This window comes from Cydia strobilella, chromosome 6 (genome assembly GCF_947568885.1).
Source record: "Cydia strobilella chromosome 6, ilCydStro3.1, whole genome shotgun sequence".
Lineage (NCBI taxonomy): Eukaryota > Metazoa > Arthropoda > Insecta > Lepidoptera > Tortricidae > Cydia > Cydia strobilella.
The window spans coordinates 16,877,406-16,903,970 of NC_086046.1; the positions used below are offsets into that span (position 1 = coordinate 16,877,406).

Sequence of the window (26,565 nt, forward strand, 5' to 3'; positions counted from 1 at the left end):
TAAAATATTTTTGTTTCGTGGGCATAATAAATAGTCGTTATGGATGATTAATGTGAAATGGCATTTCGGAAAAGTATGTGGGCTATTCTGGTGGATAATTAGTATGGATGTTCACAAGAATAATCACAAATAATCACAGGTATATTTATTGGTTTGTAATTCCTGTTCAACTAAATTGTTGTAAAGTAGATATTTTCCAAGGATTACTTTTACACACCAGGTTGATAAGTCTTCAATCTTATAACAATGTCACTCTTTATTCCTCCTCCCAAGACGGTGACCACGAATTTCTCTCAAAACCTCTTTTAAAAGGGATCCATCTCAATCTCCTGTACTTTAGACACGCAAATTTGACCGTGATCGTGTGGTCTCGTTTACTCACATTTTGTAACTAGAGAGGAAAGGAGATAGAAGGATATTTGAGTCGGTGTCAAAAATATGTTAACACTTTTGCGCCTTATGCTATTGTAAGAAGGCGAAACACGTATAGATTTTTGACGACGACCCTGTTGCGGCCACGTCAAGTGCTCTATACAGAACGCAACAATGACATCTAATAGAGCGGCTAACGATGCCGACATTTTTGGAATTCTTTCTTTCACATTGTATTATGGCAAATCATGGCATCAGAAATCTACACGAGACTGCAATATCAAAAATGTAAAGGGTCTCCTCTATTATAATTAATTTATTTTACAATTTATGTGTGTTTACTAATATATTTTTAAGAATACTACAAATAAAAAAATAAAAATAAAAATCGTTTATTTCAGATCTGCATTGATCCATAACGGTGTTAATATAAAAAAACCTAAAAACTATGTTAAGTACTAAATTAATTAATAATAGTATACCTAAAAAATATTTATCTCTAAGTAAAAACTAAAAGCTAGGTATTTGGTTAGACGTGGCCACTCGGAGACCAGTAGCGCAGGTTGCCATGCTTTATTTCGCTCTCCCAATGGCCACCTCCATCCAAAACTTCGTAACAGGGCAGTCGAGGCGCTTGGCCAACACCCTGAGAAGACTGTTGCTGCTGCCGCGCACCCGTCTCAGCATGGATGCGATTCTTTTCCGCCTAATGGCGAAAAAGTCATCTACTCGCGCCTCAGCGAAAATGCCGGACGCGCTGCAGTGCTTCGGCAGCCGCAACAGTATCCTCAAGATGTTATTATATTGAACGCGCAATGCGTTATAGGCCCGTTGTGTACACCTCACCCACAGGCTGCTCGTGTAGAAAGTCTGGAAGTAGGCTCTAAAGAGCGTCAACTTAACTGCTTTGTTACACCGTGCGAACCTGCGGGCGAGCATGTTGCCTCTCACTGCCGTTGCTCTTCTCTCTCCTTCCAGATCTAGATCGTCCTTCAAGTCATCTGTAAGCATATGCCCCAGATACTTGAAGCGATCGACAACTTTTAGGGGTACGCCACACAGCATGATCCTCGGCTCCGTAGACGGGTTGTACTTACGAGCTTTGAAAATGACCAGCTCACTTTTGGCCGTGTTGTATTTTAGACATGCTGCTCGGCGTATTCCTCACATATAGTAACGAGCTGTCGTACCGCGTCAGCCGAAGGTCCCAGCAGCGCCATGTCGTCCGCGTAACTGATATTATTAAAACACACATCACCTATATGGCAACCGACATGTGCCCTGCTGAGTGCCTCGATCAGCTCGTTCACGTAGAGGTTGAAAAGGAGAGGCGATGTTAGCCCTCCCTGTCTCACCCCACATTGTAGTCTGTACTCGTCAGACTCCTCTCCCGCCCACCTCACTCGGTTGACCTGGTTGTTGTACCAGTGCTTAAGCAATTCAACATATTCAATGGGCACTCCCGTTTTTGTAAGCTTGCCCCATAGCTTATCGTACGCAACCAGGTCAAATGCCTTTGACAAGTCCAGAAAGCACGCATAGATGGGCGTGTTCCTGTCCTTGTAGTACCTGATATGGGCCGACAGGCCTGAAATAAAGATTTCAATTCAATTCAATTCAATTCAAATTATAAGTATCTATGCCATCAGTGAGTCCAAATTTTACTCTAAAACGGAGAAAAAAAGATCTAAAAGTAATCTAACGATGCTCACTTTTAGGGATGATGGAACCAGGTAGACTCATTACTAGGTTAAAGTAGGCTCGATGGAAAAAAAAAAATCAAAACATGTCGAATTTTCATTTAATTTCAATTGTATACCACATACCACAGCAATATTATTTTATTATAAAATAGCTATGGATATAGCCGAGAAATTTGACAAGCAAAATTTTATGGAAAAAAAAATCAAAACGTCGAATTTTCATTTAATTTCAATTGTATACCACATACCACAGCAATATTATTTTATTATAAAATAGCTATGGATATAGCCGAGAAATTTGACAAGCAAAATTTTAAATAAGTAAAAATATACTTCCAGAGTAATTGAGGTAACCTGAAAATCCACGCGATCATCAAATCTTCCGTCGCAAGGTCCGCGTAGCGCGCCATCTTTCGTTCCCTTCTAATTTCCAGTGAATTCGAATTAGATAAGACAAACAAATGTTACTTTGATTAATAGATGATCATTTCACCTACTTAGTTACACCCATCGTTGGTATATTACAAATCCTTAATAGAAACCGACATCCTTAATAGAAAAGAGCAATTCGATTAGTTTAGGAGGCAAATGGAAACATTCAATTCCTGTACACAAACATACCGACATTAAACAAACTCTAACTCTGAATGAATATACTTAGGCTCCCGTTCAGTATAGAATAATCCATCTAATCTAAATTTGAACAAAACAAAGTGTCATTATGAATGTCACATTTTCATAGAAATTTGACATTCTTATTTTTTCATTCAAAATCCAAGCAATGTTAATAGCTTGTCCCGACTCGAATGCTACCAAACACGTAACATAATAAAAGCCATGACGATAAAATATGTCCAGCATCAAGGTTTGAAACATATGACTTCTCTTTATTATTTACAACGACGGGACTTAATCGCGTAAAATAAGTATTAAACCCACCTCCGACGTTTCGAGGACGGCGTTGTCCCCGTGGTCTCGGAGAACACACACACACGGGGACAACGCCGTCCTCGAAACGTCGGAGGTGGGTTTAATACTTATTTTACGCGATTAAGTCCCGTCGTTGTAAATAATAATGAGTAAAAATCGTGAAAGTTTAAATCAGTGATATGACTTCTCTATCAAATAGTAATGCATTAAATCTTGCTAGAAAATGTAATGTCAGAAATAAAATTGGAATGCTAAGCGGCTTCATACGCCGACGCTTGGCGTTTCATAGTTACGTGCCTCGTCTTCAAAAACGTGACCATTTTATATCGTGAGCTTCAGCTTGTGTTAGGCAGGGGTTTATTCAGAGATCATTTACTTAATGATAAAGAAAGAAATATTTGCAAAACAGTAACCAAATATTTTGTTACGTACCTACTACTTACACAAACATTGGCAATTGCAAACTATGTGTTACATCGGTCAACGCGTCACTCTGTAACAACAAAATTGGTTGAATTAGGATATTCATCATAATTTATTTCTTTATAACTTATAGGCCCTATAGGTATAGGGACCTTCAAACCCCCCTCTCCCTCCGGCTCAAGGGCTACGGGGATTTTTGATATGTTCACATCCTAACTAGTCCAACAAACAAAGTATCTCTCTATAACTTTTTTTGAGCATTCGTTGTCTGACCTGCCGAGAGAGAACCATATTTAACAAAATTTAGTTTCAATATTGTGTCTAGATTAAGCCTTAGTTTGTAGTTAGTAGTTTCTTACTGAATGATAGTTTTTAATTGTAACAAAGTCTGATATTTAAATTGTAATTGGTTCCCCGCGATACAGGCACTGCCTAGTGCGGAGACCCCTGGAATATCTGTAACCTTTAGCTGAAAATAAATGATCTTTATTCTTTATTCTTATTCTTCACCTATTAAGTTCAGTAAGTATTTGAATTACTCAATGTTCAGCGAATTTTTTTTTCAGTGTCGATCGAGCATAAACTATCAGTATCTCGTAGCACTTAGCAGTTATTGTAGATGAGAGATGTGAAAATCTGTTAGTAACTGTCAAGTGCCACTTATATACTACGAAATACAGGCGTGTCTACATACAATACGACTTACTATCACTACAATCTTTTTGATGGAAGCCAAATGGGCTACTCTACTAATATAGCATAAGAGCGCCACTATTATTTATATGTGTCCAAGTTTATGATCCATGCTTTTGTCTTGCCCAGTAGGTAGTATGAATTGGTATAGAATTCAATTGTGTGGCAAAGTAAATTACAAATACAAAAGCGTCTATGTCTATGTGAGTGGTAAGCGGTGACCAGGTAGTATATGTACATTGTACAGGGTTTTATTAGAGCTATGGAAAATTGCGTGGCGGGCGGTGAAGGGTGCCTATAGAAGCGCGAAGTGATTTAAAAAAAGCCTGAGTAGCACAATGGACGGCTCGGTTAAAAATATCTCCCCTTATGGTGAAGTGGAGTAGGACCATTGACTCTATAATAATAAAAAACCGGCCAAGTGCGAGTCGGACTATCGCACCGAGGGTTCGGTACTTTTTAGTATTTGTTGTTATAGCGGCAACAGAAATACATCATCTGTGAACATTTCAACTGTCTAGCTATCACGGTTCATGAGATACAGCCTGGTGACAGACGGACAGACGGACAGCGGAGTCTTAGTAATAGGGTCCCGTTTTTACCCTTTGGGTACGGAACCCTAATAGTAGATATTGTGGATTATACAGCGAGAGCATAAAATGATTCATATATCAATCGAAGTAGTTTTATCGGGCTGATTGATTTGGCCAGGGTCGATTTAAGTAAAGGGGATGAAATGGGCACTTATGCCAGGTTTATAAGTAAAGTGCTTTTAACTTAGATTACGACGAAAATAAATTTAAATATACAAAATTAATTTGGGGACTTTGATGTTTTGGGAAATGTTTCTTTCGGTTACAGTGATAATTATTAATTAATGAAATAAAACAACCCCGCCCTTGGGCTTGTTGACCACGAGTGAAGGGCTCAAAACGTCGGGATGAATTTAAAATTATATTTACGAGTTATACTTACTAATTATATAATGTGATTAAATTGTTTTATTTCGTAATTTCAGTGCTGTCATAATCTTTTTGAAACGCTAAAAACGCTAAAAAATGATTACCGTTTGTCGTTTAGAATAAACTAAATTATATTAATTGAAAAAAAAAAAACTACATAACTACGAGTATTGTACCAAATTCAGATTCCAAGCATACAGAACGCGCGAAAAATTCAGGACTGCTCTTTTAATAGCTTCGTTGTTTTATTATTAACGAGAAACGCGAAATAAGTAGAATTATGCCAGCATAGACAAAAGCGCCCACTTCAGTCGGAATGCGGCCGAGGCAGCCGCAGTGTACTCCGGTAAATAAGGATTATTTTCTTCAACCAGAAATGTCACGTTTGATTGCTGACAGATCATAATATCCATTACAAATCCAGGATTCCGATTCAGATTTAACAATTTATAACGGGTTTGAACTAGTTTTGATACGATTTTGACGATCATCTTGGCGTTTGACGTGCATCTTACCAAAGATAGATATAACATGATCTTACGCACGATGTTCACTTCATCTCGTATGCACTAATTCAGCGTGAGCGATCTTCAAGATCGTATCAAAATGAGATCAAAACCAAAAGAAATTGTTAAATCCTGGAGGCCAATTCATACGTATATGCCCTTTACTTTCTTTATTACTTAAATCTTCACCGACAACGTTACAATGCTGAATTCAGATCGAATTGTGTCAGACAAGTGCCTCGTTGATTAGTCTTGTGCGGCTAATGAGTAAACTGATGTGTGTAACTTGCTTATTCCCGAGGGCTTCTGTTGTTTTGTGGACTTAGTAGACAGAGACCAAAAGGTACATCTGCGTGTTATGTTATGGTACAGTCAAATTGAGGGTTTCAAGTTTTCGTAGCTTTGATTTTACAGTTTCAAATTTGAAAAAACTAAATAAAAGCACGCATGAAAAAACAAATACAAAATATACTTTACATCAACATCATGATGTAAAGCACACACACACACACAGCTGCAAAAGTGCACACCCACTTTATATAAATTAATTATTCATTATTGTTTGCTGCAAATTATTTGATGAATAAGGTTTTTGTTTTAATTTTGACGTTCAACTATGGATGGTATAGAAAGGATGCCAATCTCTTATGGCAGAATTGTTGCAAAAGTGACCGTTTTCAGCTTTAAATAATAGTTCCTAATCTCTCCGGTGGCGCTAGTTAGGCTCTGGGACATGAGTATAACATGAACCATATAAGGCAACAAATAACCCGACCAAATTACGTAGGTTGTTTTTGGTAGTATTTCTGTGTATGGTGGCGCCGCCTAATTACTGTTTTTTGATGGACACTTTTCATACATAGAGATTTGGCTCCTTTATATAGTCTCCATGATTTCTATGTTTACACTACAATGCCGGTGAAACGTGAAATCAGAGTTCAGATGAAAACTTATGAAAACCTGTTTTCAAGCGAAAAACATATTTATTCACGGATATCTACATTTTATTAATGTAAAAAATCATGTTGATTTTTCCCCGTCTAGTTTTCTGGCGATGCAAGCAAAGTTCGGTGAACTTCGTGTGTCGCAGCTCTTAACTTTGAAAGTAACTCTTAGTCTATTAATAGTTAGAAACAGTTGTGTGTGCACAACTTGCCAAAGTCAGAAGTTATCGCCTATTTATCGAAGCGTAAAATGTTTATATTTTAGAAGGTAAATAGCAACACATCAGGGCCGTATTTCACAAACATATGGCAGTTGACACATTAAGGTGCTTCCACACTGCGCTTATCTTTTGTGGAGCAGCACTGTGCACCACGTGAACATTAGATAACTTACCTAGTTGCTTACTGTTGCACAGTGTTGCTCCACAGTTGCTGTACAAAAGTTAAGTTGCTGCAATTCAAAGTCTTTTTGCAAACTGGCGTGAACAGACAGTCAACCGTTTTTCCTTACTGGCTATGTTTTGCTACGTAAATGTTTCATGCTTGCAGTCAGCTGCCGAGATACTTGACTTAACTAATTACGTAACTACTCGTACATAGTGCTACGACGATAAAAAAAAGAAGAATTTATACTTTTTGGATTACGTTAATGATCCAATTTTATTGAGTGAATAAGTACTTAACTATTTGTTTGATTAGCAACTCGCAAATAAAAATTGAGACTCATTGCCAATACAGTTTCCATTGAGGCCATTTAGACGTGATAAGGTTTTGCTTGAAAAATAGCACGGCCAATCCTTCTAAGCAATATCAAAATTTCATTTACACCAGCAAAATTGTAATAGAATTCCATCTTGTTTGGTAGATATGGCAAATTTAAGTCTAGACTGCAATCCAGCTTAGGTCGTAACCTGCTTACACCGCGTGTGTACACTCGGCACGGAAATTGAAATGCCACGACGTGTTTTCGTTGGCGGTAGCACATTTAAATTTCATCAAAGACTCGCGAGAACCATGTCTCGCGACATGAAATTGTATTTTCCACGCGAATAACGCGTATATGTCGAAAGGCGTCGGGTACAATTTCGTTCTCTTCACGTTGGTGTTTATAAATGTCAATTCAATTTTACTTCATCTTGCTTACTTTGGAATATATTTGGATCGTATCTTAATCGGCTTCGGCGAGAATGATGACACGATTAAGAATAAAACCAAGAACATTCCTAAAAATTTCTTAATTACATATCATACTTATACTACTAGAGACTACGAGATGAAACATCATTATTTCTAGATTATTTATTTTTACGTTTTACGTTTACGTTTTATTTTCATATTTTACGTTTGCTTATCTTGATGTGGTAGGTACCTACAGTGAACATAAAACATTATCTTTCAGTAAGAAAGAGACAGTAATTAGATAGTTAAAATTAAACCCTGAAAAAAAATTAAGTGTACTGATTATGAACATTCATCCTCTAAGGCAATAATATTGCAATATAATGCAATGATATTCTGTTTTGGCAATAATTTACGCTACGCCAATCGTAGCACGGTGCTACGATGTTAATATTTGTTTTCGTACTATTATATTGGTTAAGAAGTTTATTATTTTAGATATATTTTTTTTAATTATAAACTAATCGGCGATTGGCCCTAGTCACACCTGATGGAAAGTGAAGACAGGGCCTAAGATGGAGCTCATCGGTTCAGTAACAGCCTATTCACTCTTGTTTTAAAGAGACCGAGGTCATATTGATCAGGGAATACAGATCGCGGGAGCGCATTCCATAAATAGATAGAATACTGTTCTTTGGCATTCCTCAGTAAAAGATACAGCTAAAGACAGTTAAGATAGATATAGATAAGCTTTGTATAACTATGATAGGTAGCTTTAAAATATGGTCAAAATTCGACGGCAGCAATGTCATTGGAGCGAGTGTCGTGTCAGCGAACACAATATGTTGGTGTATTCTGAAATTCATGACTAACAGTTGAAAGTAGAGAAAACATTAATTTGGATCTCTTAGGTACTCCAACGATAATTGTTATTGCAAAGTTAACAGAAAGATCGCTACCATTTTGGTTTGACTTCTCTTCACGCGGAAGTGGCACCCTGAAATGATAATGATGGTAACAGTGCTAGAAGATTATATAAAAGCCCTCAAATACCATCCGAAATATCAAGGGTTGATAAAATACACTTCGCCCAGCGGTATGTGAGATACACTAGAAGATCACCAGTTGAGCGACCGTGTCGAAGACCATAATGGCGGCCGCTGATCAGATCATGTTCTTCTAGGTACGTCTTCAGGTACGTTCCATGACCTTGGAGAGAAGGGAGGTAATAGCGATAGGCCAGTAATTCGATGGATTCGATCTATCGCCCTTTTTAGGCACAGGGTGCACAAGGGCCATCTTCCACGAAGATGGATCATGTTGTTTTTTGCTAGACTGTGAAAAGACACGCCAACACGGGACACAGTTGTGTCCCGGAGCACACTGCTTAAGTACAACTGCTGGTACCTATGCCGCTCGACTTATGAACGTTCAGGAATAGCAACTCCCGCCGAATATACCCTCTGCATGAATGAAATTATTTTAAATGGTTGTTGCATTAATAAAAAAATAACTATAATCGATTACGTGTTATAACTAAGTTCTTTTATAATTCAGGCACCATTGTGTAAAAGGTAAGCGTCTGCAGAAAATCTCTGAGCAATTGTCGCTAAAACACATTCAATCGGCCCGGGCCGCAGGAGCCCGCTATAAAATTTGTCCTCTCTTTGTTGCGTTGCAGCCAAGCAAAATAAATCCTTAACGGAGTCGAATCCTTATCGACACTTTATATAGTAGATACAGGCGGGATGCAATTTGCACACTTAAATTGTGTCCGCGTTGCCTAGTTGGGTCAATTTCACCAAACGAGCATTTTTATCTAATTTCCATGGAATTTTAAAAATTGCGTTCAGAAAATGACCCAGTTCTATTTTGGCCTTAGAGCTCTGTACATTAACTGTAACTTCAACGTAAAACATATCTAGTAAATTGTGGATTCTAAAGGTTTATTTACTTTATTTACGGTATAAGATGGATGTTGGTTTTTCCCGATAAGGCAGCTCTGGGTTTTGCTGAAATTTAAAATGATTTAGCATATTGACACAGAGACCACAGATATATCTCCGGAAAGTAAATGTGTAGAATTTTGAAACAAAATTGTGCATATTTTCTGTAAACTACTGTAATCGATAAATTCTAGAACGGCATTGCCTCACCATGCACAATAGTTAGCCGATTAGTTCACAGTGTTTGAGTCTGTCGAAATGAGTTGAATTATGCCAGGGTTTTTGGTACTTATCAGCTTTGATGACTTGTATTTGGCACTATGTTATTGTTTATCTACTTGTAGGTACAATAATACTAACAAAAAGGAGAATTTCAATTTATACGTACCTATTATTCGAAAATAGATTTTGCATTAAGGGCATATCGCTATTTATGTGATGAAAACGAATAGTTTGTACTCAAGTCTTGGATATTTCTACCTATAAGTTTCAACAATTGATTACCTAGTTTGAAGATTTTAGTTTGAGGATAGATGAGTCTCAAAAAATATACGAGTCATTATATTACAACGAGGATAAAACTTATTTTTTTGTCTTTACAGGTGTTATTCGACAGTTTCACTCTCGGTCGCTTCACATCCTTCACAGAAGATGGATGTCCCGATGGCTACATGCAGATCCAAGAGGCCAGTAGGCCACAAGTTGGTGGCTCCTGGTGCGGGACCTCGTGGGGTCCGTCCATATACTACAGCGAAACAAAATCCATTACGCTCATTATACGCTTACTACACTTATCGAAAGAACAGAACAATTACAATTTTGATTTCCGTATGGCGTACAAAGTGTTAAGAAGAGAATATGCCACAGTACGATTTGGAGGAACGCCTCCATCAGGTAAATTTAATTAAACATGTTTACATTATGTCGTATTCGCCCATTACATACGTCTCTTTTATGCCTCACATTCAGCTAGAACCATAAACCGTATAATAAATAAAACGTCACACAAATATATTACTTTCTTACGGGAAAAAAACAAAAGAAATAGGCTACAAAAAGCGTTCACAAATCTCATAACAATTTCTCGTTTCAGAACGTCCTTTTTTCAAGCTTAGGCCTATGCCTTATCCCGTAAACATATCACGGGGTGAAGATACGAACGTCGCTAGAACGACAAAAACCGAGTATTACCTCGGAGATTTGATCTCCGGAACTTATTGCTCGCGGATTTTCAGCGACTGCGATCGTAAAAACTGTAGGCTACAGTCGCCAAATTTCCCAGGCGTTTATCCCAGAAACTTGACCTGTTACTACGCCGTGCGACAACACGAAGTGCCTCAAGGAAAACACGCTTTAATTGTGGTGAAACAGCCAAATGGTCAGCTCGTCTCAATTAGAAGTCAGAAGGCACTGTATGCCGCGTCTCAACAAGAGCGTGGAAACAATGGGCGGGAGCTGAAAGTCTGGGAACAATGCGACGAAGTGCAAGACTATGTTACCGTATACGACGGTTATACGACGAGAGATCCTGTTATTTTGAAGTTTTGTGGCGGCGGGGTCGCCGTCCCTGAAGCGATATCGAGCGGACCTGAATTATTAGTTGAATTCACGACATCACCTTTTGGAACTTTCTTGCAGCCGGCGACTTTGCAGTCATTGCACGGATTTCAGCTGGAAGTTGAGGTAAGATTTAAAATATCCCGACTAATAAAATAAAACTATGAAAACGGATTATATCGCGTATATTGAAATCTTTGTATAATCCGTTTTCATATAGTTTTATGTCATGAGTAGCTATCGCGGTAACCGAAGACAATATTATATTCCGACTAAGTAAAGTACTTTATTTATACAAATCTGGAACTTCATTTGCAAAACGACTGAAAAGTTATCCAAGTGTCAGCGTTTGCTCTACCTCGTATAATAAATGCAAATTCGGTTGCAGCGTCGTCGGTGGCTGCAAAACTATAACCATTCACTGTAAATGCAAATTATACTTTAAAATAGTTTAATGCTATAATCCCAACGATATTATAACAATCGAATTTAAACTGTTGTGAGACATACTAATATTAAATCATTTTACGGTTTAGACTCACTTGTTTTAGTCACTCGCGCGACATGTTTAAGACAAGTGAGTCTAAACCGTAAAATGATTTAATGATATTATAACATTTAAACAAACTTATATTTGGTTCATTATTAAATTGTAAGTTTTAAGATTTAATCTAAGGTTTGGAGGTAAATCTTAAAACTTAAATACCCGATTAAGTCCCGTTTTACAATTTAATAATGTGTAGAAATCGTGAAAGTTTAAATCAGTGTTTTATATTCGGTTCAGTTAAATTCTGCTTTTATGTTGCAATGTGAATACGTACTAGTATTTTATCGTCGCTGCACATGTGATATGATTTTAACGGTGACTTGTTTTTAAACAATTTTAAAGCGGTTTCTGGAGCTGGTTTGGCTCCACGCCAAATTGCAATTAAGCGAAAAGTTGATTCTGGATAAGTGTTCATTATTAATGATCATTAGCTGCGGTAAGGATCATCTTTGTAATGTTAGTATCTATACTAGGTAATTTAGAAGCTCTAACAGCTTCAGCTTTAAGCTTAGAAGATTCTGACCGTGAATTTAATAACAGTGAACAATGTAAAAATAAAATGCATATTTTGAAAATAAAAACATTAATGATAGTCAATACTGCTTACAAATGCTTATAATTTATATATGTATCGTGCAAAGGAAAATCTGAAATAATCTGAATTCTATTTAACATAACGCTGGAGACATATCATCAATATTATCTCTAATTAATCATTTACATTAGAGCTCTCTATACCTAATAGGTACCCAAGCCATTAATTTTCCAATATAAATCCTCAAATGATTTACGATTCGTCTGTAACTATCAACACTGATTTACCATGCTATTTTATTATGTATGTACACCGAGCCATATAATTACATGGCCACTTTATGAATGGATTTCATTACAGTTCGATGCGTTTACTAATATCTGTCGTTTGAGTGTATTCGTATCTGATATGTGTGACATGTTACTGAAAGGGGTTAACGATTAAATACGAGTATATCATCGCGCAGTTATTTAAAGTGTTTCTTTACGGGTGAACGGTAATAAATCAAGAAGTGCCCTAGAGACCCCGCTTGGGCTCCGGCCAAAGTGTAATTAGTACCGTAGGCCCGAGCACATAATGGGGCAGCGACCAAACTGTATCCACATTGTTTCAACTACGAAATTAGGACGCGTCCCCTTTTTTGCAATGAAACTTAAAAGCAAATACTGGAGGCCATGTTATTCGACCCCAACACAAACTTAAGTAGAACATACTGACAAAGCAATCAGATTCCACGAACGCCGTTTCCATTTCATTGGCTTTGATTAACGATTGCGTTCTGTTTGTGTTCATGTAATTAATCTGTTTCAGGTTAGATTCGTCGATCAACAGTCGCCGACATATGCTAAGAACAAAAGAGCTTGTGAATTCTGGATCAGAGGCACGGGGAGGGGGATTTTGGAACACCCACAGCATTCTCTGCCACCGAACACAACATGTCTTTATCATATGCAGGGAATTGACACATCTGGGCCGTCAGGGCGGAACCTTATATACAGAAGGCCTTCATTTTCTGCCCCTAGATTCAGAGTATGGTTCTCCGTATTAAAATTCTACGTAATTAATGCGCTTAATCCCAATTTGCCCGAAGACGAGTACTGCGGCAGCCATTTAAATATATGGGATGGTCCTATGAGAATATCACCCGGATGCAGCGATATTTTTTGGTAAGCTCTTTATCCTACTTTATATGTCTGAATTCTTAATGACTCACGGGATTAATTCTAAAAGTCTAAATCTCTGGTGGATTTGAGTCTCAGAATTCCTTTTAATCTGTAATTAATTGCAAATAAATTACCTCGGTATAGATACAAATGGGTCGTGTTCAAGTAATATATTTTTGTGCTCATATTTTTATTTAAATGGAAACAAACGATTTAACGAAATTTTAAAAGTGGGTTTGTAATCGAAATAATGTCATCATCTTTATCATACTGATGAGATTGAGTACGAAGACGATGCTGGTGATAGTATTATTAAATAATTTTAATGATTATTTTACCTCTATTTCAGCGACAAAGAGCGCTCAGTCCAAATGTCCCGCGCGACATCAGCTCAATCAGTGATTGTTGGTCGACCGCCCACAAATGCCACGCTCATCGCCCGCTTCTGCCGCGAGCGAGCACCCAGGACCTGTGAGCACGCCATCTTGAGAAGATCTAGGATTTGCGCGCGCACAGAGAGCTTTCTGTCGAAAGGAGACTCGCTTACGTTGGAACTTAAGTTGACACAGGGAACGGCTCTGAAGTAAGTCAATCAGCCTTTTAAAGCCTTTGCCTATAGGTAATCGTCAAGGTCTTAGAATGGTTCTGCCCCTAGCAGGTACCTATGACCTAGGTATGAGCACGCTGTTTAAGGAGATCTAAGAGTTACGAGCGCAGCATCTTGTCTCTCATTCACGTTTAGTTATAAGGGATAACGCAGAACGCTTCTGTAATAAGTCCAATAACTCCCGTAAATAAGGGGCATCAGTCAATCAATTAACTCATAGATGGATTTTATTTTTGCACAATATACTGTAACCTGTATTGTTCATGTACGAATATTCTAACCCAAATAAAATGTAAATTTATGCATTTTTATGCATGTAGAAGATAGCAAATATGTTTAGTAAGGTGTTAAAAAAAACTTAATTTCGTGTTTTTTTTTGCTAATTTCGTTTCGTGTTCTTTCATTCTAGGCCAATATTCTTCAAAGCCCTGTACGAGTTCGTCGACCTACATCAAGACGGTGAGCCTTGGGGTCGCGGCCCGTGTTCTAGAAGATTTTCTTCCCGATCCTTCCCTGAGGCACCCCCAGATCCACCTGTCACGTTCTCCTCGCCTAGAGATGTCTTCCTGTATGGTCGCGGTGGCTCAAGAAATATAAGGTAAGATCTGCTCATGCCAGTATAATTATTATAATAAGGGTAGGTACTAAGTAAAATAACGGTAAATAATTTAATTCTCACTAGTTTTCGTTTGGTATGTTTTCACTTGCCTGTGATGGCTGTGATCTATGCTTTTATATACATATCTTGCCGTATTTTATTAGGATATTTGAAAGTGCATATAAAAATATATATTTTTTATTTATTTAGTTAGACCACAAACAGTCACATATACAAATGGATTTGTGGTACAATGTAGTGTACTTAACATACTTAAGAAACAGACCAGGAGGTTCATTATTAAGTACATAATGTTAACATACATAATAACAATAACAGCATAAATAAAATGAAATCATGAGCCATACCTACTTAAATTCTATTTACCAGTCTTTGTGTGAAATTATATGGAGGGTAAGTAGAAGATTGGTAAATAGGTTTAATATTCATGTCTATTTTAGTATTATTGAATAAGTTGTAATCAATTTATTTTTCTATTTGGTAGAATAACCGAAAAATTACATTTTAGCCGGGTGGAAAATTGCATTTCCCACCATCCCAGGGTGGAAAGTATTTTTTTTATTTGTTATCTGAGAAACTGCACACAGCCATATATGCCATATTATTCAGTTAAACGGTTGTCGTATTAGCTTTCGCATTTTCAGACAAAGTATTACCGAAATAAAATGTCAATTGCATTGCATTAAAGCCGTTTCAGACACATCCCAATTTAAGATCGGATTGCCTATGGTTTTAGTATTTATTTCCGATCAAAATGTAAATGGCGCCAATTCCAGTCCCTAATTCTCTTAACCCTCAAAACATCTTCTTGTGTTTGACTTTCCTCATAGTCCAAATGAAAAGTAGAGTGTTTCACTCTGGTAAAAGTAACCATCTCACCTTTGAAAATATCTCGGGTGATATGGTTCACTTTCCACCCTTGGTTAACAATCTACTAATGTTTGGATTTGTTATAATCATAGGAAATATAATTCTGTCTAATTATCAATATTTTAAGTCTAATCTAATTAACACAACTTATAGTGTGTTACAATAAGCATCGGAACCAAGCAATCGGAAAATTAATGGTTGAGCATAATATTTGCAACTGGTTAATAATGATGATAGATAGATGTATTCTCGTTTCAGTTGCACCTATCGTTTCGAGGCCAATCCAGGCGAGGTGATTCGGCTCCGGGTGTGGGGCGTCCGCAGTGGTGGTCGTCTTTGCCGCTCGGTCCATTCCGCGCATTCGCCCTGGTACCGTTGTGCAGGAGACCCGACTGCGGCGGTCAGGATCTTTGACAGGCTGTGGAGGGACAGCGGGCCCGGGGTGCCAAGGGATTGCTTGTGCAGGTAACTCATATTTCTAATAACATGTTAAATAGTTATACTCATTTTATAATGCAGTGACATGTAAAGATATGCCATACGATAAATAAATACTCATGAAACCTTTACATTTCAAAAATCTGAAACAATATAAAGTGACGTCCAACTTGCAGTAGGCTGACATATAGGTGGTAAAAAAACTATATTGTACGACCATCAGGACCGCGTGTCCATCGCTAATCTAACCTTACTTTCAAGACTAACGCTAAATAGTTTTACAAAAACGAATCAATAAGCTAGTCGGTACATATACCCCATGTTAGTAAGTAATGTTTTATAAGTAGCATTAGTACAGTCAGAAAAAGGTCTACACCCTGCCCGCTTATTCACTTCATCTGTCGACTACAATATATAAATTTAAGTTACATACGTTTTGCTTCGAATTTCCAGTGACATCAACGACTACGAATTCACATCGACCTCGACAATCGCCGAGCTGAAATTCGACGTAGTAAACATGTCCGCTGTAGAAGACTTCAGGTCCTTCGGTTTCGAGGCGTCGGTGGAATTCATCAGGCTGGATACGGTGTGCGAGAGCTCGCACAAGGTGCATGGCGCTACAGGCGAGCTGAGACTGGCGGCTATGCACCCAGCATCGGAAGCGGTAGGATTATTTTTCCTAGTCGGCTTGTATTCAGGCATGAAGCTATTGTCTCTCTTGTCCATGCGCTAAGGAAAATATTCATATATTATTTCACATTAGATCAGCGCAATAAGATCTGTAAACAACGAGACAAGTTCTTGCTCGGCTTCCCTTTTCAAGTTATATACGATCCTAATTAGAGTTCGTTTATTGACAACATGTGTTTAATTCATTCATTGTCATTAAATAAAATTGTAATCGCTGAAACATTTTGTTCAATGGAATCTGTATTGGAATAAACCTCGATCGTTCCAAAAAATATCTTGATCAAATACAGTAAATAAGCACAAATAGGAATTTTGCAATGGAATTTTTCCCCATCACATCAGATTACTGTTTTATTTCACATTACAGGAACACTGTGAACATCGTCCGTGGCTAATCGACCCGTCACCAGGCCGTTACCTGTACCTGCAGATTCAAGGGAGCATCATAAAAGAGCCGGAGCTAGACAACTTCACTCTACTGAACAATATCACCGTGGCTCCCGACTTGCGACATTTGTGCAGGACGCAGAATAGAATAGCAGTGTATGCTGGTGGATTATCACCTATCTTCATTTGTCCACAACCCCCTGAAGAACAGGTAAATAAACGATTATTTGTTTTAAAATATAACACAAAACTAACAAGATCCAATCACTTAACCATCATCAAAAACATTAGATAAAAGGGACTCGTTTAGTTGGATAAAATTAAGAACTCTGAAAAACTCAACTTCACAATGTTGGCGTAATTTATGATGCTGCCAAAATTATGTTCTCGATCAACAGAAACATCGAATGAGGATTCGTTGTTTTTACAATAAATACTTTAATAATTGTTTAAGAAGTGCGAGTATTAATAGAGTCCAATTTAATTTTATATTGAGCGTATAGGTATGTAGTTGTATTTTTAAACAATATTATATTAAAATACTTTTTGTATCCTAGTTATAAACCATGTTTAAATTTTAGTGGGATGAGGCCGTAGAGATATTCTCCGAAGGCTGGTCGAAAGAAGTAGACGGTCTAGCGCGTCACGTATTGGGCCCGCCGCCGTCGCCGGACCGCTTTGACCTCGACTGGCCAAGGTCTCTCTCAGTGGAACTTATTGCGGTGGAACACGGCTCTTACTACGTGTCCTGGCTAGAACTGTCTAGAAGGTAAGAAAATAACAGTTTGGTTTTCATTACATACATGAAATAACATTAAGTACGATTGTTCCGCTGACTGTATCCAATATAGTAAAAGCCTTTTTGTTCATTCATATCATTATTTTATGAAGGTATTATTTTAAAGTACTCAAGTCCTACACACGGTGTCATCGTCGAACATGATAATTATTTAAAGGTACATCTTAACTTAAAGGCTTAGTGTTAAATAAGAATGAATAGATTTAATGGCTCCTCTACACGATGGCGCTGGACCACTGAGACGGCCATGCGATGGTTGATAGTACGCGCTATGGAATGGGCCACGTGTAGAAGCGTACGCACCATCGCTGGCACTCCCATTGATGTGCGGACGAAAAACCGACACCGTGGCCATCCCATCGCCACCCCGCCGCCATGAGCCATCCGACACTACCCTCTCTACACGCCGGCCCATCTTAGTGGACCAGTATGATGCCCCATCGTGTAGGGAAGTCATAAGGATTTGGTATCTATGAGGCGCCCAATAGCCCTGTATAATTTAAGAGATTCTGAAAGCCAAGGTAGCGAGTTTACATAATATTATTTTACATTCTATTTTACTTTTTCAGACACGCCAGCGAACGTGGCGGCGTATTTGCCTTGTCCGGTGACTGCGAATACCGCTGTGCGTCTCTAGACGCCTGCATAGAGCCCGCGCTGTGGTGCGACGGGATCGCGCAGTGCCCGCACGGGGAGGACGAGCGCCTGGCTCAATGCTCCGCGTTGTTGCGAGTCCCGGCGCATTACGCTGCGGCTATGTTGGCGTTCGCGGTGTTGGCGGCCACCGCTGTGGTGAGTCTTTACCTATACTAAGTTAGTTGTTCTGGGCAGTGTCCGCAAGTTTATTCTACATCCAAAGTGCTTATGTGTGACTACTTAAGCATAAGCGGGGCGATGATAATTATACCGTAGCGAGTAGCGGAAGCTACAGATCAAGCTCAGTGACGTGCCAGCGGGGAGGCCTATGTCCAACAGTAGAATTATACAGTCTGATAATGATCATCATCATCATCATCATAATATTTTTATTCAAAATAGATTCTCACTGAACACTTTTTGAATATATAAAAAATAAATCAAACCTAACCTAACCATATCATGAAGTGATCAATTTTAAAAAGGCATTACAAGATCAAATTCTATGATCTAGCCACGACATACCTACATATGCTGTTTAGACTTATCTTTTTCTTGTATAAATAAAAGTTTATATTTTTACCAGTTGGCTGTAGCGCGCAACTGCCGACGGCGCCGCTCCGCGCTCCAGCAGCGCCTGAAGAGCCTCTCCTCGGACACCGCCATCTTCGACGAAAAAGAAGTGATTTGCTGACCAAGCGAGGACTCCGTGCGATACGTGGAAGTAGACCGCGTCACCACCGTGTGACGTGCTTCCCGCGCGGAGTCCTTATGGGCACATGTTGTTTCACTTTCCATATCGCCAGCTCTGAGGATGGAAATGTACTGTTGTTAAGGAGCTTTATTTGCAGGAGGGTCAGTTAGGAACACGCAAAAGCACTAAAGCATATAACGCTCAATATTCATGAATGGTTTTATTTGTCTAGTTCCAAAGATTGTCTTTACAGGCACCGTATTTTGGAACGTTTAGAAAGAGCGCGAGGTCACTGTTACCACACATAGCTGCAATGTTTTCTTGTTTTTACCCTGCGATCAGCACTACTTACTGAGGTGCATCCTACATCATTTTTGTTGCGCACTAAAACAACCCGAGTACACACAGATTATGACAGTGAAACCCATTTCTGGAGACACTACATGATCACAGGTAATGAACACGGACGCAAACTGAAATAAGTACTAAAGTGAGTACCTGTACTAATTACTAAATTAGAACTTACTTGAGTACTAATTTAGTAATTAGTACAGGAGCACCCGTGTGATAGTAAATGTGATGTTTGACCTAACCTCAATATGATAGGATGGAGCCTTTTTATTATTATTAATATCACAAAAAATAAACAAGTAGCGTCTACATAATTTCACTTTTGCGTTGTGTTGCTGGCTTTCTGTAAGTAAAAATACTATGTATAAATCACTAAACGCAAAGCGATTAAGGTTCGACTTGTTGATAGGATTAATGGTTGTGTAAAAAAGTATTCGCATTTTAAGCACTTTTCGTATGCAGCCAATTTTATGGATTATAAATAATAGACGATCTCAATTGATATTGAATAGTGATGATAATGGGCAGTGTTTTCAAAATTGAAGTGCTGAGTCCTCACAGCTGGTTCAGAGTCGAAGTTTTTAAAAATGTAAATACGGTTGGGACTTAAAGATGAGAATGTTCTTAAATTTTGGACCAAGTGCAGTCGATCGGTGTTTGTAACTTAATATAAATATACCTATAATTATTGTTTAGATCCCGGATCCTTTTTATTCGAGTTATTTACGCAAGAGGAAAACAATAAGTCAACGAAAATTCATGGTACAAACCAAGAAAAGTCATTAAATATTTTGAACAAGTAAAAAAATATATGAAAATATCTATTTATATTAAAAATACTTATATATATAAGTTTATATTCAAAAGCAATGAATTCACATTTTTCAGTAACTGCATGTATTTTCAATACAATTTAATAAAGAAAAAAAAATATCTTAAAGGGTAAATACATTTAAAATTAAGACGTCATACGAGGGAAAATTAAACAGATAACGCACAATGTATGATGATTCGCGGTGAGTGGCCGATCGACTGGCACAATTTGAGTTACGAGTTATTGTGATGTTTGCAACATTTGTACATAAAAAGTAAATTCGTAGCAAGTATTGTTCTCATTCGTTAATGTTTAGGCACAGTTACATAACACTACAGCAAATACACCACTCAAAACAATATTTCATGGATGTGCGTCAATATTATGTTATGAGGCAGAATAGATATCGGATAGAAGACGGTGTGATAGTAATTTTTCAAAACATATTTTTTCGTGTGGTGTGTCTGATGTAGCATTCTGTAATCGGTGATTTAGGATTAATAATATATGATATCGTTACGGCAATAATTTTATTTAATGTTGTTTGATTGGTGCAATCGAAATCATACCCTGTGTTCTGAATAACTTAAGTAGTATTCGTATACGTGATATAAAACTGCCATTTTTATATAAAATATTGTTCGTATACATGTCGTTATGAATATTATAAAAATTATTTGTCTCGTTTGTTTTTGTAATTCGTTTTGGATGTCAAATATTGTTCTAACGTCATTTACTGTACCTACGAATATTCCAATTATTACCATCTTGAAAAATCATAGTAGAAGACTTAATATTGTAATTCATGAAATATCCTATTGTATTGGAAACGGTGTAAATATAACTAAGACTATTCATATCTTAGAAATGTATTAAAGTGATATTGTTTGTTTCCCAGGGAAATTAATAAATTTTACGATATCGCGTTAACTATTAGTGAAAATAATGAAAATATATAGCTAACTTATTCAACTAAATAATAACGCTGAAAGGTTGATTACTTATTTAAATCTTTAAGGAGCGTTACTATATAGTTGAAAATGCTATTAGAAATCCAAATAAAAATTTGAAAATTTTAGATAGAGAACCATAAAGCAAATATTACAGTTATTACCTATTTTATTTAGTAATATGAGTTTAATATTTGAAACCCGCTTTGTTATGATATTTTCAATTATTTCGGTTTAGGTATCCTACAAATAAGCTAGTGAATTTATTAATTAAGGAACTATATAGTGACACTGGATTAGAAAAATGTTTGTATCGTCTTCCATAATGTATGAGAATTTCGATTTGTTTTTCCGTCACCTAAACTATGATTTAATATATGTAGATATCATATACTGAAGAAAAAAGGTTCATGACTTCGAGCGCCCAATAAGGTCGGAATCGCACCTGCGTCTAGATACGGCATTTTGACGTAATTTAGCGAAAAAGATCCATCCTTTAAACATGTTATTTCTTATTTAAATAAATTACTTTTCTTTTTGACAGATAGTTCAAATTGAATTCACAGATTTATGTGGATTAGTTCCTTTTCCTTAAAATTAGTTACGTCAATTTACCGCTAGGCTCGTTTTCTCATTCTCAAGTTACAAGGTTCCATGGAACTGGCCCCTGGTTATCGACGTCATTGTTCCAATTAGGTTAAAAACTGGATTGCATATTGCGCCCCTGAACCTATCTTCTACTTAAAAATAAATCTTCTACTTAAATTCGACCCTCTCAGCAAACACCCTATTACCTTTTAATACCAAAATCGACTAATCTGACAGATGGATTCATCCGAGTTTGAAGTTACGCGACTCAATTATTGATGCTTTGGAATGCCTATGTCAGTAAATAATCAGTCAAAATAAATTAGTATTTATCAAATTATCACCCCGTTTAAAGAGCTATTTAATTATCAGTTTTTACCCAATTTCCCAAGTATATGCAATCTAAAACCCGAAATGTTTCATAGAGACAACACGGTCATTATAATGGTAACTTTACAAATCGACATTATAATGGAAGATAAGCCGCATCAGGTTCACCCTGGATGACAATAATGATGGATAATAGCTAAGCAGAGATACCTAATTTCACGTTCAAAACATTGATTACGAAGAGTTAAATGATGATAAATAAGAAGTTTTTGAAATAAATTATTTATTGCATGATCTGTGTCTTGTTATTTCTACACAAGCCGTTTTATTAGGTACCTACTTCTTCATACTCGCATAATTTAAGTTTATAAATTGGATAACTCATAAAAAGAGGTTTACTAATATGGATCATTGTTGATGTATATACCGCAGGATACTTAAAGACAAATATGTTTATAAAATTACGCGGTAATCAACCTTAAAATATAATAAAATATTAAGTACATACAGAGGGACAGATAGCGAGCGTCTCGGACAGGAGAGTTGAGGTGAATGATTACACACACAGCTACACAGAGTACTAATCGCATAAACAGTATTGAATGAATGAATTAGTGAATGTAACTTAAGTGCACGATACTAAGCTAAAAAAAAACAATTTGCAAGACCATAGTGATGCCATAAGTGTTCCGTAAACAGTTTTATACGGAACACAAAAACCTAAAGAAACTTCTTGGTCCATCTTGCAGTTGGCTGTAATGTTCAACTTGCTATCGGTACGAAAAAATAACACAAATTTCGAAATCTCACTGTCATTACATGTCATGATTGGACCTATATATATTTTTATAAATCTTCATTTTTAGTTTTAAAGTATGTCGATAGATGGCAGGGAATTTACAGTGGTTACAAAATTTACTATGACAGTACCGCTCTATCTCATTATATCCCTCTTTGCCTATATACAAGTCTCGTAAAAAAAAACAAATGAATTTATTACAGCTGTTCTTAGTTAGTCAGTCTACTTTAAAGTTTATTCTATATGTATACGTTCGACACATCCACCTCACAACATTGCAAGCTATTGTAGGGTTAATTTGCGTAAATAGGAACACGTAGCGCCATCTGTATCATATCATGCAAACTTTGTAGACGCTAAGGTAGAACGACTGGGAGTAGGGAAGACAAAGTACAAGTGATCCCAGCAATAGTCAAAAGATGGCAACCAAGTTTTTATCTTAGTACGTAATTTTACAATACAGCAAAGTTGTCATTTAAAATATTAAACGACAACTTTGCCGTAGGTATTGGAAAGTGATAAAAGATTGGCGCTATTTAAAAGTAATTAGTTAATTACTATATAGTTAGACATAGCGTACGCATCCTACTAGAGACGGATCTTATGGGATTTGTATGCATTGTCAACTGCCAGGTCTATGCAAACTTAGCATGGTCGGAGACTATTAAATAAATAAATATTATAGGACAATATACACAGATTGACTGAGCCCCACAGTTCAAATAAGGCTTGTCGGTGGCAAACAAGCATACGGCCCGCCTGATGTTAAGCAACCTATGTACGCCTGCAACTCCAGGGGAGTTACATTACTTAGAGGAGTTACTTGTGGGTACTTTGACAACGATATATATGACAGAATATACATATACATAAATATATATTTAAAAAAATGTATAAATAAATATAATATTGTCTTCGGTTACCGCGATAGTTACTCATGAAATAAAACTATGAAAACGGATTATATCGCGTATATTGAATTTATAATACATCCCGACGTTTCGAACTCTTTACAGCGTTCGTGGTCAACGGGTGACTCCCGGGTCACCCGGGTCACCCGTTGACCACGAACGCTGTAAAGAGTTCGAAACGTCGGGATGTATTATAAATTCAATATACGCGATATAATCCGTTTTCATAGTTTTATTTCATGTATAAATAAATACTTAAATACATAGAAAACACCCATGACTCAGGAACATTCTATATTTCATAACAATCATAGCCTACCTAAAACTGTAATGTGACATGTATGTTGACAGTATTGCCAACATTAAGACTGAAATTAGTACCTAATACTGTCTGTGGTACGCGTGCGGACCACGCATTTTTTCTAACTGTTTGGATAGTCTGTGCACTCTCTCTTTCTCTCCGTATGCACCAGGTGCGGGTGTGTTAAAAATATATAATTGTGAAAGTCTGAAATAAATGAAGATGAAACTGAAACACCAGCTATTAATTTATACAGTCCATGTATTCTGTCTACGGGTATTACTTATACAGGATGGCCAAAAAATATGTGCATTCCCGTTGCCAGGGAGCTTTTGGAATTATACTGAGCAACTTTTACTATGGGACCAATCACGAAATCGCGAAAACACATATTTTTTGGCCACCCTATATAGCAATAGACGGGCTACATATAAATTCAACAGTTCTGGTTCATTGCAATAAAATAACCTGCTTCCTGTCACAATAATAGTACTTAGTGAGGCATTAGTTGATTATAATCCTATCCACTATTTTGTTCTACTTATTTAATAGTTGATCTAGCTATTCATTTTGATTGAGAAAATAACCGCTTTTTGCAATGTTGCCGGGTATGAAGTAACAATATTGCTGATACATAATTGCAGCTACCTACACCAGCATATACTCGTATTGTACTTGTATTTTTCACATAGCTTGGGTACCGTGACAACTGCCATCTTACCCAAGCTATATGAAAAATACACTATTACTTAACTGGTTAATAAAATAAATAGAGCTAGAAGGAATATTTTTGCAAGAATAAACTTAAATTTTAAGTGAAAAATGATCATCCACTTTCAAGTTTTTTTCTAAAGTAAAGTTTATTTAAGTTTTAATTTCTCAAGGGCCTATTTTAGATTTAAGCTAGTTATTAATTTCGTTTACGTAGTACCACTGTATATATCTTGTATGTAAATAAATTTGTGAATTAAAAAAAAAAATTGAGATTCTCATTAAATACCCAATTAAATTTAAAAATATTTTAACGGTCGAGTAACAAATAAAATAAGATAGAATAACAAATTTCTTGTCTGCATACATTCATAACTGTTGTACCTATAACATCCATATTTTGTCCAAAATTCTCTAAACAGGCGTAAACAAAACTGCTCCTTAAGTAACCGATTTATCGAGTCATGGGGCCCGATTCTCATTTTTTATAGGATATACTACAGCGGACTCGACAAAAAGGTAAATTTGTTTATCCCTCAACCCACGTTTAAACACAATCTAGTTTAAGACATACGTGGTTTGAAAATGTATTATGCTACTGCTGTTACGCATATTTAAATGCACGGGCAGTTGAAGAAGCTCAAAACCGTAGGAAAAGAACTTTATACAAATCTGAGAATATATTTTTGAAAGGATCAGTGGCACTTTTCTGTTCTAGGACACTATTATTTACTTTTTTGCATATGGTACTATTTTTTAACTTAAATTATGTTTTGAAAGATAATAATTTCTTCCTCAGATTTCTTCATAGGTGACGTGAAAAGCAGTGTGTCACATGGTAGCAAAATTATTTCCACCTTGGGCGACACTTGAATCCCTCACCACGCTCAGGATTCAATTGTGGAATCCTTTGCTTCATTCAGGATTCAATGTACGCTCCCTTGTGACACCATCTACTATGTATAAAAACCTGATGAATTTTCATTCATCCGAATACATTTTTTCCACAACTAGCATATTTATTTTTGGAATAGAGATTTGTGACCGTTTCAAAAATCCAACGGTTTTATTAAAATATAGGTATTGATACCCATATTTTTAAAGTTTCGGTACCTATATTGATATGAATGATTCATGTATAAGTATTATACAATTGGTGTTCTCCGTGATTCCCCTAGCGTTTTGTCGTGTGTTTCATATGTTCCATATTCATCGTATTTATAAAACCTTGAAACACAGCTTCGCAGTTGAAGGGACGCTTTGTGAATTTTTATTTGGAAATTAAATTAAGTACCTACATTATATTTAAATAAAATTTCTTAAAGTACTAATGAGTACCCGTACCATGAGTCACTGACAGTGTCAAAAGTGACATATACTCTAACGCCTACGTAATTTACTTTCTATACATCTCGCTCGCACTAATATGTCAGTACGAGCGAGATGCATAGAAAGTAAGTTACGTTCACGCTAGCGTTTATGTCAGTGACGAACTGATGGTAGCCGTACCTATAGGTAAATTTATAATAATTTGAACATAAAAAAAGCTTTTATTTCGGATTAATTACATTAATAAAATTGAAAAATCATTTTATTTAGTAACAAAAAAAAAAAGGCATACCATCAGATCCACAGCGCAGACTTCGTCACATTACAATAAGCTCATC

General features: G+C 36.8%; 1 protein-coding gene across 1 annotated transcript in view; it reads left to right on the forward strand.

The window, feature by feature from the left end:
- LOC134742446 (uncharacterized) overlaps positions 1–22,470 on the forward strand; it is a 115,243-nt gene extending 92,773 nt beyond the window's left edge. Inside the window, exons 4-14 of the mRNA XM_063675606.1 lie at positions 10,201–10,492; positions 10,692–11,281; positions 13,048–13,403; positions 13,750–13,983; positions 14,417–14,605; positions 15,755–15,961; positions 16,388–16,601; positions 16,995–17,225; positions 17,596–17,783; positions 18,383–18,605; positions 19,036–22,470. Coding sequence (XP_063531676.1) covers positions 10,201–10,492; positions 10,692–11,281; positions 13,048–13,403; positions 13,750–13,983; positions 14,417–14,605; positions 15,755–15,961; positions 16,388–16,601; positions 16,995–17,225; positions 17,596–17,783; positions 18,383–18,605; positions 19,036–19,143 — 2,832 coding nt within the window. The 3' untranslated portion in view covers positions 19,144–22,470. The remainder of the gene's footprint in view (positions 1–10,200; positions 10,493–10,691; positions 11,282–13,047; positions 13,404–13,749; positions 13,984–14,416; positions 14,606–15,754; positions 15,962–16,387; positions 16,602–16,994; positions 17,226–17,595; positions 17,784–18,382; positions 18,606–19,035) is intronic.
- The last annotated feature ends 4,095 nt before the right edge of the window (positions 22,471–26,565 follow it).